Source organism: Mustela lutreola, chromosome 12 (assembly GCF_030435805.1).
Source record: "Mustela lutreola isolate mMusLut2 chromosome 12, mMusLut2.pri, whole genome shotgun sequence".
Lineage (NCBI taxonomy): Eukaryota > Metazoa > Chordata > Mammalia > Carnivora > Mustelidae > Mustela > Mustela lutreola.
This window is the reverse complement of record NC_081301.1, coordinates 89,217,370-89,233,041: the sequence shown is the minus strand read 5'-3', so window position 1 is coordinate 89,233,041 and position 15,672 is coordinate 89,217,370. Positions and strand designations below refer to the sequence as shown.

Here is a 15,672-nt window from a genome sequence, read left to right as displayed (position 1 = left end):
ATTCTGGTCAAGTCATCTTGGCAATTTCTTAAATAATCTGATAAAACTGATGAATATATTAGAGTAGGCTCACAAGATGGGGATTTCCACTTCCTCAGTTGGGTCTGCCTGCACTTTCCTACGGAAAAGTCCTGTTTCAGCCACCTGAACTATAATTTTCTTACCTCAAGGATATTATGGTGAAAAGAGATTAATCTAAATAGAAAACATTGCTTTAATCCCTACACTTCATTGGTTTGATCAAGTTTGAAGAAAACAGGAATAACTCAAGTGTGTTGAGGATCAGTGATTTCACATTTAAAAAGCATAAAGCTTATTAATGGTCTTGAAGAGAAAAGATTCCATATGAATGCAAAACCATCATTATCACTGGTAACATATCCAAATATCTTGACAACATTTTTCTGATTCAGACTGTTAAATTTCATATTAATATATAATAAAAAGATTTTCATTTACAAAACCCTTGTAAACAGACAAAGCTTCAAAAACAGAAAGTATACTTAGGAAACTCCACACAAACAAGCACATTTTAAGGTACTTTTCCCAAGTGATAAGGACAGAGTTAGGATGTAACAATAGCAGTAGTAGTTGAAATTTTATTGAGGGCTAAGCATCCATTAGGCACACCTGCTTTCAAGATATTATCTTATGTAATTCTCACAAAACCCTTCTGTTCTCTTCCTATTTCATCAGTAAACAATCAGCAAAGTGAAAATCCCACAGAACGTACTGGTGTATACGAAAGGAATGGAAGGGGTCTGAACTTGAGGGTATCAGAGAGTCAATCTCATATATCCCAACAAAAGGATGTTAAAATGTATTTAGTAGGCACAGAAGACAATAAAGCTGGTGACGTTGGTATAAAGGGGAAAGAGTATAATAACATATTCATAGACTAAACTCTAAAATAATAAGCTACAGTTGTTTTGTTTTCTTAACTTACTGCTACTTCTTTGTGCTGAAATGCTTTTAAATCTCCATAGTACTGTTCGTGTACCTCAGATAGGGCTTGGCTCTGGGCAGCCTCTGTCTCTGAGTCAAACTGGCAGCAAAAACTTGACATCTCGGTCACAAATATATTATGTTGCCATCACTTTAAGCATAAGTAAAATAAAATTTAAAAAAAACAGATGGTAGTAGTGATGGTAATATTTTTGGAGTGATGGCAATATGTTTTGCTTTGATTGGGTAGAACTGAGCTTAATGTGGATCTTATTTAGCCTTTTAAAGTTAATTTCTATTTTTCTTTCTCCTTTCTTCAGGAACAAATGGGCTAAAATAGCACTCAGTACTCTACTAGCACTTTGCTGGTGACAGTGGACTATTTATCTGGTTTTAAGTAACGTGGCTTAACTGTGGCTGCCAGTAAAATAAGGGCCTGAGCATACCACTGGCGCCCACACTGGGTACCACAGGCCACAGAGAAGCACTTAGTAGTTGTGTGTAATCAAATTTGTGAAAACTGATCCAGAATAATACTTCATTATTTATAGGAGTACTATAATAAATCTTTTGCAAACTATAGAATCCGTTTGTAATGTGAAATGTCTCTTGTGTTTTTAAGTTTGAATTTTTGTGTACATGTGGTCTTCATAAAGTAAGAATTTATGGAAGCCCAAGTAAATCTAAAGTACCCAATTCATTTGTTCACTCATACTCTGAAATGATGCCATATACTAAGCATCATTCCAGGTCAGAGGGATGGCCATGATGAAGTCCACTAATGCCCTTATGGTGCTCAACTAAGTTGGGGAGAATTCTGATACCTAAATATTCTTCTCTTGGAAAGTCAAAGATAAAATATGCACCTTCCTTCTGGAAGGCAGCTATCCAATCATTTCTTGAAAGCAATGCCATAGGTAATCTTTTTGAAATCTCCTTGTCACATATTAAACAACACAATAATGTGATGAATTTGTGTTGTCATAAAATATCAAATGCGAAAATGAGAACTGGCAGGTCTCGGGGAGCTGAACGCCCTGGAGTCCTAAGCTGTACCTGGAGGTTGGGTCTGTTCAGCGTTACAGCCTGAAGGGACCTCAGATTCTTGTGTCCACCCTGCCCCCTCCTTGGTCCCATCTTCTACTTTGTTTTTTCAGAGGAAGAAACTCAAAAAGGTTGGGAAATTAGCTGAAACCAGAATCAATGAGGGTTTTTTCATCCCCAGACTTTTTAGCTGATTTGCTGATTCTGCTCCTCCTCATGTATAAATGACACATTTTAGGGTTTGAGGCGTGTTCTCTTGCTCCCTTTGGGTTAAACTTACATGCTTATAAGTAGAAGGTGTGGTGACGACAGATGATGGACGGTAAAAAGAACTTCTGCAAGGACGGCCGGAGCCGAACTGCTCTGGGCTCAGGTCCCCTTAGTCCTTAACTGACCCGCCCGTCCCCCTTACGTCAGCCGGCCACTCTGAGGATTAGGCTGGTGATAGGGCGAAACTACAAATCCCAGGAGGCGGAGGGGCGTCCCTCTCAACCTCTCCGTAGGTGGGTCGCTATCCTCATTGCATTCTGGGAAATGTAGTTTCTTTCTTTCTTTTTTTTTTATTATTATTTTTTAAAGGTTTTATCTATTTATTTGACAGACAGAGATCACAAGTAGGCAGAGAAGCAGGCAGAGAGAGAGGGGAAAGCAGGCTCTCGGCTGAGTAGGGAGCCAGATGCGGGGCTCGATCCCAGGACCCTGGGATCATGACCCTAGCTGAAGGCAGAGGATTCAACCGACTGAGCCACCCAGGCGCCCAGGCGCCCCTGTAGTTTCTTTCTAATCAGTGCCTACCGGGTCTTGGAAACCAGATCTATTAGGTTTGAGGGACCCGCCCCTCCACCGGCCCCGCCCTCTCCATTGACCCCGCCCCAGGTTGCTCAGGAGACGAGAGACGCCGAATCCTGAATCCTGGTCGGTGTTGGCGTGGGGAGAGGAATAGGTGCAGAAAGAAATCCTCTGAGGTCTGAATGTGGCCAGCCTCAATGGAGAGTTCTGGCAGCTCCTGCCAGGACTGGTGCAGCAGTAGGCAATACTGGTTTGAGCTCGGACCCACGGACTTGCTGGAGCGCAAGGGCTCCCTCACCCTCCGCTCCCATCACAAGAAGTACTCGAAACCCGTGTTGGTGTATTCTTGGTGAGCGAGCTCTCTGCAGTTCCTGACTGCTGGGGGAAGGGACGGGGGGGGGGGGGGGGAGGAGACAAAGGAGGGCAAGGGTGGAGAGGATAGAATAAACAGAGAAGAAGAGAATGGATGAAGAGGGAGAGAAGAGCAGAGAAAGGGAAAAGGAAGAGGTGAGACAGACGAAAGATGGGAACTGGGAGAGGGGACAAGGGAGAAAAAAGAAGGAGAAGAAAGATCTTCATAGGAGAGATGAAGAGGGTGGGAGCGAGCGTTTGGGGCCACAGGAAGAGACAGGAAAGCCTCCAAGAGCAGCTCCCCAGACACACTGAGACCTGCTGCAGAGCTCCCAGTCCACCAGAGGTCATACATCACTCTCACAGTCTATGCAGGTGAGGCCTAGAAATCACATTTCTGAAATAACATTACTTACTCTTAAAAGGAAGGGTCCCTTAGGGGACAGCAGGAGGGTGCTGAGTTAGTCGAAACCCTCCTGATCCCCTTCATTCACGTAATATGTGTGAACCCTGCGGCTTCTGTCTTGCAAACTTTCTACAGCCTACCCGCTTTTCCAACGAGCCCCCCCTTTTAATTCTTATCCCTAAAACTGGCTCTCTGCCTGTTTTGAACTCAGCGTGAGAGGCTAGATAGATTTGGAATCCAGAGCTCTATTATGAAGTAGAAAATCCCCCTTTTAGCCTCATACAGGGGTTCCCCTCATAGACCTCAAGCAAAACACTTAGCTCTTCCATGATTTTGTTACTCTATAAAGATGTAGGTCATAATATAAATCACTATTAGAAATTATTGTTAAAGACCTTTTTCAAGTGGACAGTGTTTCTGCTCTCTTTTGTCCTACCATGACTTGTGGGCATCAATAGCAAAACCACAGAAGAATATCCATGAGAAGATGATGAATTTGGTGGGGGTGAAATGTGGTCTAACATGGAAAGTCATTATGGTCACTGCAAAAATGTAGAGTGTTCTTACGCTATTAATTTTAGAAAGAACATTTGGGAACAGGAAGAAGTAAATTCAACATTCATGTGTCATGCACTTTGCTATGTGTTGGAGACACAGAGTCAGGTAAAGTGGATTCAGTGAGTTAATTTGTCTAAAGCATTTATTACCATGCCTGTATATAGTAAGCAGTCAAAAATATATGGTAGCTAATAATAATTTTTTAGGATAATATAATGGTTGAACACTTGGACTGTAGGTTGGAGTATCAACTCTGTAGCATGTGATAAGGCAAGTCACATGACTGCTCTAGGCCTCTGTTTCTGCAACTATAAAATGGAGATGTTAAGTCTATTGTAAGATTAAACATGGTATTGTATGTGAAGCACCTTTTAACATGTAGTCTGGCACTTAGCACAGTAAAGGTATTAGGACATGGTCATGGACCTCAAGGAATTTCATAGATCTGTAAAGGAGAATGCCATTAAATTCAGAATAATTTGATCTGTGCAAAATAGAGAGGAGTATAAGAGGTAAAGGTAACAGGAAGAGGTTTGTGTGTATGTATGGTTTCCTGAGCAGGGTTTAGAAGGAAGAATAGGAGCTCCACAGATAAACAAAAGAGAACATTGCACTCACAGGCAAGTGCAGTGGAATAGTAAGAAGCAACCTCATAGGGAAATAGAAATAGTTCTCTTTAGTCCACAAGTACAGTTGATCGTCATTATTTGCAGATTCTGTATTTGTGAATTTGCCTACCTGGTAAAATATATTTATAATCCCAAATCAATACTCAAGGTACTTTCATGGTCATTTATGAACATGTGTGGAGAGGCAAAGTTTTTTAGTCACTCCCCACCCCCACACCCCCTCAACACTTTTGTTTCAGCTCTCATACTATAAACAAGTAGGGGTTTTTTTTCATGGTCTATTTAGCCTTTTTCTGCTTTTCGTTGGTGATTTCATTATTGATAGAGCCCCCATACTGCTGGAGTGCTATCTAGTGTTGTGTGCAAGGAGGCTGTGATGTGCCTTGTGGAGAAAATACATATCACATAAGCATTCAGTCACGAGTTACAGTACTGTTGGCTGTGAGTTCAATGTGAAAGAATCAGCAGAAGATATTAAATAAGGTATTTTTAAACAGAGACATACGTAAAAGCAGGTTTTATATTGATTGGTTGATGAAAATGTGAGCAGGGGCTCATAGGAACCTACTTCTTTCTTTCCCCTAGGAGCAGTGGTTCAGTATCTGCTAATTATTTGTGACAACTTTATAGAATATAACAACTTAAATAATGAGAACTGATCATAAAATGTGAGAAATACTTGATTGCTTTGAGCTGGCTGTGCAGTTAGCATCCTTGCTTCCTTTCCATATCCAAGCAGTCTCCAAAATTTGTCTTTAAAAAAAAAAAAAGACAAAGTTCAAATTATATAAACTTCCAAATGAATAATCTGATCAGCTGTTTTGTTTTTAATGCATTCTGGTTGTAATTATTTGTTTTCTAATGACTTATTATATATTAAAACTCTTATTAAATTTTAATCTTTTATGAGTGATTTTTATTTAATCAATGAATATTTACTATCTATGATATACCTTCCAAGTGACCTCTCAACTGAGTATTTGGTCAATTAAATGACTTTACCTTTAAGTTTACAAAGTAGAATCTGTAACTGGGAAAAATTCTGATTTACCTCTGCTTATATAGTTTAAACATTTGCATGATTTGTGTGTTTCTCTTGAGGTTGCATGAAATACAACAGTCTGACTTCATTCCACATATTAAAAACAGTTGTATGTAATAGACCTGCTAAAGTGATATGCACAGAATGGTCATGTTAAAAGTGTCTCTGGGGCAGTACTGGAATAAGACATCTGGACACCATCTCTTTTTTACAGCTGCAATGATGGATAGCGCCAGTATCACCTGTATCACACTGACGCTTCTGAATGAGAGAGGCCTTTTCTAGTTCTTTTTCTCTAGTCATTCCTGTAGCATTTGTAAAGCTATACTATTAGGTGATTCCATAAGAAATTCCAAGTTGGGGGGAAATCTTCTCTTGGAGTATTTTCCCATTCATTGGAATAATGGAATACTAAGAATAAGAACAACTAGATTTGTCCTTAATAAATTCCCTGATGTGAGGCTACTTCTTATATTTTTATATATGTATTTTAACTCATCTCTTCATTGCCTAAATCGACATCAGGTAATAAGTGATGATAATTTAAAGCCCCCAAATTCATTCGAGTCTCCATGGAGACAGTTCGTGCTCTGGTCTCCATGGTGACACCTAGAGTTTTAAGAGCTCAGGTTAATTTTAAGTATATTTCAATTACTTTTCTCCTCTGTCTAAGCCCTAATTAAAGAGCCTGTGCATTTTACTCTTCCCTTCCTTACCGCCCCCCCCCCCCATAATAAGAAAACAAAAAGAGAAAGGAAAAAAAAGGAAGAAAAATAGAATGCAGTGTTAACTGTGGGGTAGGAAAGTTCGTAATTTTACAGATTTCTACATAAAATCATTTGGCTTGGGGAAAGAAATTAAAGAACTTTCTATGATGCTTTTCGGACTTACAATTTATTGTGCTGTCTGAAGAGGGAGTTCAGGTATATTTAAGGTACTCCATGATCAGAGGAGAGCCCGCTTTCAAGCCCACAAGGTATCATTAGTGTACTTACAAAGAAAATAGAGATGCATTTTCTAATATGCTGCATCATTCTTCCTGTATTTAATCAGTGACTTTCTCAGGGACTAACCTGGCAGTATTTGGAGTCCTTCACATGGCTCAGGGCCAAGCTAGGGTGACCCAGACCTTCTCTAGCCTGCATCCTTCTCCTCATATCTCTAATACACACTCACAAAACAGGATGAAAAGGCAAATCAAAAAGCCCTGTAGTAACTATATGGTGCAGCCTGCCTCTTTTTTGAAATCCTTAAATGCTTCCCCTTCTACCAAGCCTCCACCTCCTACCTTTAACAGCTCAGGCTCTCAACTGAATGCTTATTAACTCCTATTTTATGTACATTTTAAATAAGTTTGCTTATGTGGTTTCCATGCATGCAGCATAGACTTTGGAAAGAAGAGAGAAGAGCCTTTAAAGAGGCTTTTTTGGGTCAAAATGAAAAGTGAGAAGAGCAAGCCTCAGGGCAAGGGGTAAGAACACAGTGGGTACTCAATTAACATTCATCAAGGAAATGAACAAATGAGCTGATAGAATGAACACACACACAAGCCCAAAAGGCACTGGGTTGGGACCCTCTATTTTATGCTTTAGAAAGGCCCAGAGGTACAAGTCTATAGGATGGCAAAATTCATAATAAAACCAGAATAGATTCTCATAGCCATGATCCTGATCAAATAGGACAACACTGAAGCGTGTTTGCTTACCTCTGTATAAGTGAGCTTAGAGAAGTATGATGTACTCTTCTTCTGATTGGAATGGTGAAGAATTTAAAATTGGGAGCTAAACTTATGCTCTTCCTACTTGCAGTGCATAACTTATCAGGGACTGACAGGTACTAAGAAGATTTATATTTTAAAGAGATATTTTTGTTTCTTAACTCATGCTTAAAAAAAAAATTCTAAATCACAATATCATGTGACCATTTGAGATGATGTAATAGTAGACCAATGACATGCAAATATATTCACCATCGAGTAGGTAGCAGAATTAGAAATTTGCACACAATTCAGATGCACATATAAGATATATTTTCTAAAATGGATCTTCATGACTTTTCAATTGTTAGTTACTAGGAACAAATTCAAACTTGCCAACTAAAGGGTATCTGTCTCTTCAAGTTTAAACAGCTTGTTATAATTTAAAATAGTCTCTTTCAGAATGGTGCCCACTATTTCTGAGTCCCTCATCCTCCACACTGTCCTTTCCGCAGTCGCATCTGTGTGTGTGAGGGACTGACGTATGTTATTTTGGTGATGGGGAGTGAGGCCCCCAGATTATGTGTGGGTCCTTGTTCTTGCTCACGTCACCCTTTGTCCAACTTTTGGTGCTGCTTCTGGTGAATTCGTGACTAATCCACTTTGTTGAGGACCCTATGTCTCTGCTCATGGACTTAGTTCCACTTTGGCTCTTGCTGGCACTACAGATCCCCATGTCACGTCCCTGACTGAGGCTGGTTACCCACAGCCCCTGTGATAGGGACACCTCATCCCTCAACACAGCAGCCCTGCCTCTGCCCTCTGGCAGCTTCCATCAAATACCCTGTGGAGAGGGTGTGTGCATGCTGGGGTTTTCCTAGGAGAGTTCACTCCCATTGGCCTGGATACTCAAAGCCTTTTCTTTCACTTTCTAAAATGATCTGGAGAGAAAGATAAATTGTAAGGTCACCCTATCTGAGCTATGTTTGGGAGCTTCTGAGTCTTGTTAATAGCAGCTTAAGAAATTCCATCCTTTTCTTTCTCCACAGTGACTTTCAAGAAAAATATCTTACTTAGAACTCAAAAATTCCATTTTGTTAGAAGTTAATCAGCCACGTTTATTTTCCTTCATACTCCTGTCAAAACAACCCTAAGTCTTCCCAAGAAAAATGTGGATGCCTCTGATTTATTCAAGCAAAGTTTATCTTACAGAGTTAAGCAAAGAAAAGTAAAAAAAAAAATGAATATTTCAAAGTACAGTCTCACTGTAGGTAAAAAAAACAAAAACAAAAACCAGATGTGATGAATTCCTTTGTTAAAGGTGTATGTTGAGGGATACCTGGGTGGCTCAGTCAGTTGGGTGTCTGCCTTCGGCTCAGGTCATGATCCCAGGGTCTTGGGATCAAATCCCACATCAGGCTCCCTGCTCAGTGGGGAGCCTACTTCTCTCTCTCCCTCTGCTGCTTCCCCTGCTTGTATGCCCACTCTCTCTCTCTCTCTCTCTGACAAATAAATAAATAAAATCTTAAAAAAAAAAGTGTATGTCGAAATGGATTGGAAATAGATTGAAAGGACTTTCACCATAACACAAAATACTTACTGGATGTAGTAGATTTGTGGATTTTATCTTACTGGATGGTAGTTAGATTTGTGGATTATTTGCCTTTCTTTTCCTCTTTGCCACCTCTACATTTTCCATAATGAACATGTATTATCTTCATAATAAGAATAAAGTAAAATTACTTTTAAAAATTTGATATCATTTCCTACAGCTTTTCCCCTGAAGCAAACATTCTCTAAATGATCAGAATGTAGACACAGCGCTTCATCTCTTTTAGAGTCTGAGTCACTCTTCATGGTTTATTATGAGTCTTTTTAAAATATCTTTTTAATTGCTAGTTTTATGTTGGGTAAAAAGGATGATGTTGTTCACATTCATTCGGATTAACCACCCTTTCATTCTTGTCTCAGTTCTATAATGGTAGATCCTACGCCGCAGTTATTTTTAATCTAGTTCTACGTTCTCGTTCCTCAACATACGCACATACTCACAAATGACTTTGAATGTAGTAGTTTTGGGGGGGAAGCACCTTATTTTCTATTTTTAAAATGAAATCCAGGACACCGTACATCCTTTTGCCCTGACTGAATTTTTCTTTCAATGCTTTTCTCTTTTATGAAATTTCAGCCAAATTCTCTTCCTGAAAACTGGTAGTTATAGAATTCTTGTGCCTTGACCTTTATGTGAGGTTTTGCTTAACTGGCAGCCAAAATAAAGCGTCTTGCAAGTTTTGCTTGCAAGATGAACCCTTGTAAGGTAGGATGTTACAGGATAGGCATTTCTACATGTGCATGCACTTGGAGTAGGAAAGACCACTTCTGTATACAAGTGCCTTTGCCTGAGCCTACTGTCTGCTTACTCTGGTGACCATCTCCCACCTGGGCCATAGGAACCACCGAAGACCACTCCTCAGGATAGGTAAAGGTGTGGGGCATGAGCGAGGATGTGAGAAGAATGTGGGGCCTAGTGACATTTTGTAAAGGCGATGTTCAGTCTATGGACACTGTGATAACCAGGCTCAGCACTCAAGGTTTTGTTGTTGTTATGTAAGCTCCACACCAAGCATGGAGGTCAATACAGGGCTTGAACCCACTACCCTGAGATCAAGACCTGAGCTGAGATCAAGATCCAAGCTGAGATCAAGAATCAGACACTTAACCAACTGAGCCACCCAAGTGTGGTGGGCTCAACTTTTTTAACAGCACTAAAGCTAGTATAATTAGATAAACTCCTCTGAGTTGGCCAAGGAAGCCACCTCTTGGTACGATTTTCTGTGTACTGGTCAGACTTCTTTTGATTACAAGTGACAGACACTCAGCTTACACTAGCCTAAGGAAGCAAGAGAATGAATCAGGTCACATGGAGTGGTTGATCACCAGTTAAGAAGGAAGAGAGAGGTGCAGCTCCACCTTAGGAATAACTGGAATAGAAGAGGCAAATACAAACAGGTCTCGTTTAATTTCTCCTCTCTCCTCCTCTTTTTGTGTTTGCTTCATCTTATCATTGAAAACTGCAGAAAACATGGCTGCTGCAATTCTGGAATTTTTATCTTATATTTTTATCCACACATACACACACACACACACACACACACAAAACATTGGTGTTAAGGAATTTTCAGTTCTGCATACAAAAATTTCAGGTTAGATGTGCATTCTTGGATCTATTTGGGGTCATCCAAATGGGCAGGGTTAGACAGAAATTATGTCAGTTCTCCAATAACCATAGGATGAGATGGATATACCCAGGAGAAAGGAGTGCTGAGCTCAAAATCCTATAGATATCTACTGTATCCCATTCTATCCTAGAGATAGCTACTCTATCTGCTATATCCTATAGGTAGCTACTGTAGTAGAGAATGGACTCCATGTTCCAAATACCCATTTTTATAGCAAAAATTTAGAGTATACACATTAATATATTAGGGATTTCCTACATTGGCTCTCACTTCGACTTTAAGCTTTCACCACCCCACCTAACCAGCACCTACACAATACACTTTTAAAATATTGATTTCAGGTATAATGGACAGAAAACAGAAATCTTGTGTAGATATTAGATAAATATATTTTTACAATGCCTTGAAAAAGTTAGTTCTGAGTAGATTTGAATATTGTATTATTGTTTTTGCTAGACACTAAGCTTTTACTACTTGTTTCCCTTATTTCATTTTGAAATACAAAATTATATTTTAATGTTATGAGTCATACAGTGTTATTTCTTTATTTTAACTTAACTAAGTTTTGATGCATCAACCATTAATTGGCAAAAGAATTATGTTTCTTTGGTAAGATGTTAGATCCCCAATCAGATTGTTCTAAGTTTAATCAAAAGAAAGAATTGACATTATTTATTTATCGCAAAGAATTTAGCTTTCTTTTCTAGAAAGTGGTAGGAAGAAGGGGTGCCTTTGTGGCTCAGTTGGTTGGGTGTTTGCCTTTGGCTTGGGTCATGATCCCAGGGTCCTGGGATGGAGCGCTACATGGTGGGGCTCCTTGCTCACCGGGGAGCCTGCTTCTCCATCTCCCTTGTGCTTGTGCTCTTGCTCTCTCCCTATCTCTGCCAAATGAATAAATCTTTAAAAAATAAAAATAAAGTGGTAGAAAGAATATTTTGAAATTAATATGTATGAATGACTTCTCAGAATTTTTTTAAACACTTGGAAAAATACTGAAATGCTCAAGAAGGAGCCAGGAACATTAAATCAACTTTTGAAAAAAAAATCACTTAAAAATATTTTTATTTCTAAATAGTTCTTTTTTAAAAATAGCATTTGTTTTAAAAAAATATGTTTATTAAACCACTGTTATGTTGCAGGCACTCTGCTGAGTCTGGGATTTGACAATGAGGTCAAGTTTACTGTGAGACAGGAGTTGGGAAGGCTGGCCAGGCAAATACTATGTGCTATGCATACTAGGATCAGGGTAAGCGAAAGAGCATCCTGGGAACATCCAAGAGGAGCACTTAAGCCTACTGGACCAGGTCAAGTTTGCTAGAGGAGGAGGTTCTAGCTCCTAGGGTTCACATGGAGAACTAAAGATGGCACATTAGTTAGTTGTCAACTGAAAGCATTACCACCCCTTCCACTGGAGTGTTTGGTAATAGGTGTGGGCAGTTTTAATCACATTATTACCAGTCTCTGGTGATGTCAAGTGTGCGATTACAAGAATTGTGACTTTTGGTTCTAGGGAGGGTCACAGCATCTTAATAGCATTTAATCATCTGTCTATATGATGCCTGAGTTACATATCCATAACTCTATGGCCAGATGGGTGGGGACAACAGCTAATATATATCTTAGGCCAACACATTCAGGTTAGCTAAATTTACATATAGTCATTCATACCAAGGGCGTAAACAGCAAATCTCCTAATAGATCATCACAGAAAAGGAATTCTTATTTATTACTGCATAATAATCCTGAGCATTCAGAGCTCAGTGGCACCTGTTCTCGCTGTAGGGGTGCATGCCGACAAGTAACCCAAATTTCACTTAAGACAATTTCCTATAGCTTAACATATTGTGGTGTCCTTTCTAGACCTTGAAAGGAATATGATATAGTAGAGAAATCTAGTCTGGATAGATTGTATATTTTTTTGTTTTGGTTTTTAGAGGCGTTATTTTGTATATTAAACAATCCTTTTTTCAAGATTGATTTATTTATAGGAGAGGGAGAGATTGAAGGGAGGGGCAGCAGGAAGGGGAGAGAGAGAATCTCAAGCTGACACCCTCCTGAGCATGGAGACAGACATGAGGCTTGATCTTGTAACCCTAAGGTCATGAGCAGAAATCAAGAGTCAGTGGCTTAACTGACTGAGCCACTCAGGCTCCCCTGTATGTTAAACAATCTTAAAATAAATATAAACAATTAGGAAAATCTGCTGGTGGTTGTTTTAAACTTATGTCAAAATGAATGTGGTGAATGTAATTTGCTCCACTATAGGTCTTCTCGGCCCCATCTTTACTCTTGTACCTCTGACACCTAAGGAGATCAAGGCATGTCAAACATCCCGCTAGATAGTAAGGTACAAATAAGAAATTTCCTTCCATAATAAAATCATCTGGGCATGGTGCTCTTTGATGGAAAAGTCTCTTTTTTCCTTGACACCTTTTTCTGTTTCTTCTTTGGGAATTGCCTATTTAGGCTTTCTGTCTCTACTGAGGACAATTTTAGTAAACAGCTTTTCATAAAAGGTTATGTGTGCCATCTAGCTTTCCAAATATATTTGCATAGAGTTATGGAAAGTAGTCTTTACTGCTTTTAGATTTTTTCTTCTATTTTGATGGCTATTCCTATTCTTAACAACCTTATTAAGATACAACTCACATACTACACATATCATCCTTTTAAGGTATATAATTCAGTGGCTTTCAGTTTATTGACCAAGTTGCACATCTATCATTGGGTACCTGTGTGGTTCAGTCAGTTAAGCATCTGCCTTCAGCTCAGGTCATGATCCCAGAGTCCTGGCATCAACCCCCACATTGGGCTCCCTGCTCAGTGGGTAGGCTGCTTTCTCCCCTGCTTGTGCTTTCTCGCTATCTCATTCTCAAATGAATAAACAAAATATATTTTTTAAAAGTTGTCCATCGAGGGGACTTTGATGGCTCAGTCGTTAAGCGCCTGCCTTCGGCTCAGGTCATGATCCCAGGACATTGGGATCAAGCCCTGCATCGGGCTCCCTGCTCAGCGGGAATCCTGTTTCTCCCTCTCCCATTCCCTCTGCTTGTATTTCCTCTCTTGCTGTCTCTGTCTCTGTCCAATAAATAAATAAAATCTTTTAAAAAAAGTTGTCCATCTATCAACACAACTGATTTTATTTTATTATTGTTTTTTAAAGATTTTGTTTATTTATTTGACACAGGGAGAGAGAGAGACAGAGAGAGGGGGGAACACAAGCAGGGGGAGTGGGAGAGGGAGAAGTAGGCTGCCCGCTGAGCAGGGAGCCCAGTGCTGGGGTGGGGGTTGGTGGCTCAGATCCCAGGACTCTGGGATCATGATCTGAGCCGGAGGCAGACACTTAATGACTAAGCCACCCAGGTGCCCCAACACAATTGATTTTAGAACATTTTATTAAACATAAGAAGAAATTCTGTTCCTTTTAGCTGTAACTCCTTTTTTTTATTGGTCTTTTTTTGTGTGTTATGTTAGTCACCATGCATCATTAGTTTTTGATGTAGTGTTCCAAGAGTCATTGTTTACATATAACACCCAGTTCTCCATGCAATACATGCCTGCCTTAATATCTACCACCAGCCTCACCCATTCCCCCCACCCCCGTCTCCTCTAAAAGCCTCAGTTTGTTTCTCAGAGTCCGCAGTGTCTCATGGTTCATCTCCTCCTCCGATATCCCCCACTTCACTTTTCCTTTCCTTCTCCTAATGTCCTCCATGTTATTCCTTATGTTTCACAAGTAAGTGATACCATATGATAATTGACTCTCTCTGCTTGACTTATCTCACTCAGCATAATCTCCTCCAGTCCCGTTCATGTTGATGCAAAAGTTGGGTATCCATCCTGAATCCCTTTAAGCTCTAGAAACCACTAACCTACTGTCTGTCTCTATAGATTTGCCTATTCTAGACATTTCATATGAATGGAATAAAATAATATATGGTTCTATGTGACTGGTTTCTTTTACTTAGCATAATGTTTTCAAGTTTCATCCATGTTGTAGCAAGTATCAATGGTTCATTTCTTTTTATTGCCTAATAATATTCCACAATGTGGATATTATATTCCTCTACTCTGTTTATGTCTCCCTTGCCATTTTTCTTGATTTTTGAGATGTGCCTGTTTTGCTTACTTACTCATTTATTCAGTTTTCTAACTTATTTAATTCTGCATTTAACTACACTTTTATCTTGAATTATTATGTCATTCTGGATTCTTTTGGCTTGCTTGTTCTTTTTTCTGTGTTTTTGAATTAGATGTTTTACTTATTTTCATTGTTTCATTTTTGTTGATATAAGTCCTTAAAGCTTAGAATTTCTTTCTGGGTACTGCTATAGTTATAATCTTCCTATAAGTAGTATTTCAATTTATTGGTAGTTTTTAGAAATTCAACAGTTTAAGTTTATATTGATCTTTGATCTTTGAAGTGTTTAAGTATGTTCAGATTGAAAAAGGATCTTTTTAAAAAATGTGTTATAAATATTTAGTGTTATTGAGTTGTCATTTATATCTTTCAAACATAATTAAAATATTTTTCTTAATTTTATAAAAGTTCTATGTGCACTTTAAGTTGAATTTAGATAGTCACCAAATATTGGCTTCATACTCCATGTGCATACTATGTTCACCTATTTATTCAAGGATAATGACCCCAATTCTATCCAGTCACAGGTCAAAATTTCAAGATCTCTATGTGTTATGCTATTATCTCTCTACTAAGTGTAGCTGTAGACTAGATGTAGCTCTATGTGATTCAGAAAACCATATAGGAAAGGGACAAATTTTCTGCTCCCAGTGAATGATGGTAAGACAAGGACAAGATAGCTGTAATAAGCACTCTTGCTCAGAAAGAAGGATGGAAGAGATGGGACTGTCATTTGTCCATAGTCATTCTTAAATCAGGTGTGGCACACAGAACCCTATTCTGGTGTTAGGAATGTTCTTTGTTAGACCCCCATTCTGCTTTCTGGAAGCAG

At 39.1% G+C, this 15,672-nt stretch overlaps 1 protein-coding gene across 5 annotated transcripts in view; it reads left to right on the top strand.

Moving 5' to 3' along the window:
- The first annotated feature begins 2,892 nt into the window (after window positions 1-2,892).
- Window positions 2,893-15,672, top strand: part of CFAP95 (cilia and flagella associated protein 95) — a 199,762-nt gene continuing 186,982 nt past the window's right edge. For all 5 annotated transcript variants that reach the window (XR_009346437.1, XM_059142504.1, XM_059142506.1 and 2 more), the window contains exon 1: window positions 2,893-3,127. Coding sequence is in view for 3 of the 5 variants with exons in the window: in XM_059142504.1 (XP_058998487.1) it covers window positions 2,961-3,127 (167 nt within the window). In the remaining 2 variants the exon portion in view is untranslated. The remainder of the gene's footprint in view (window positions 3,128-15,672) is intronic.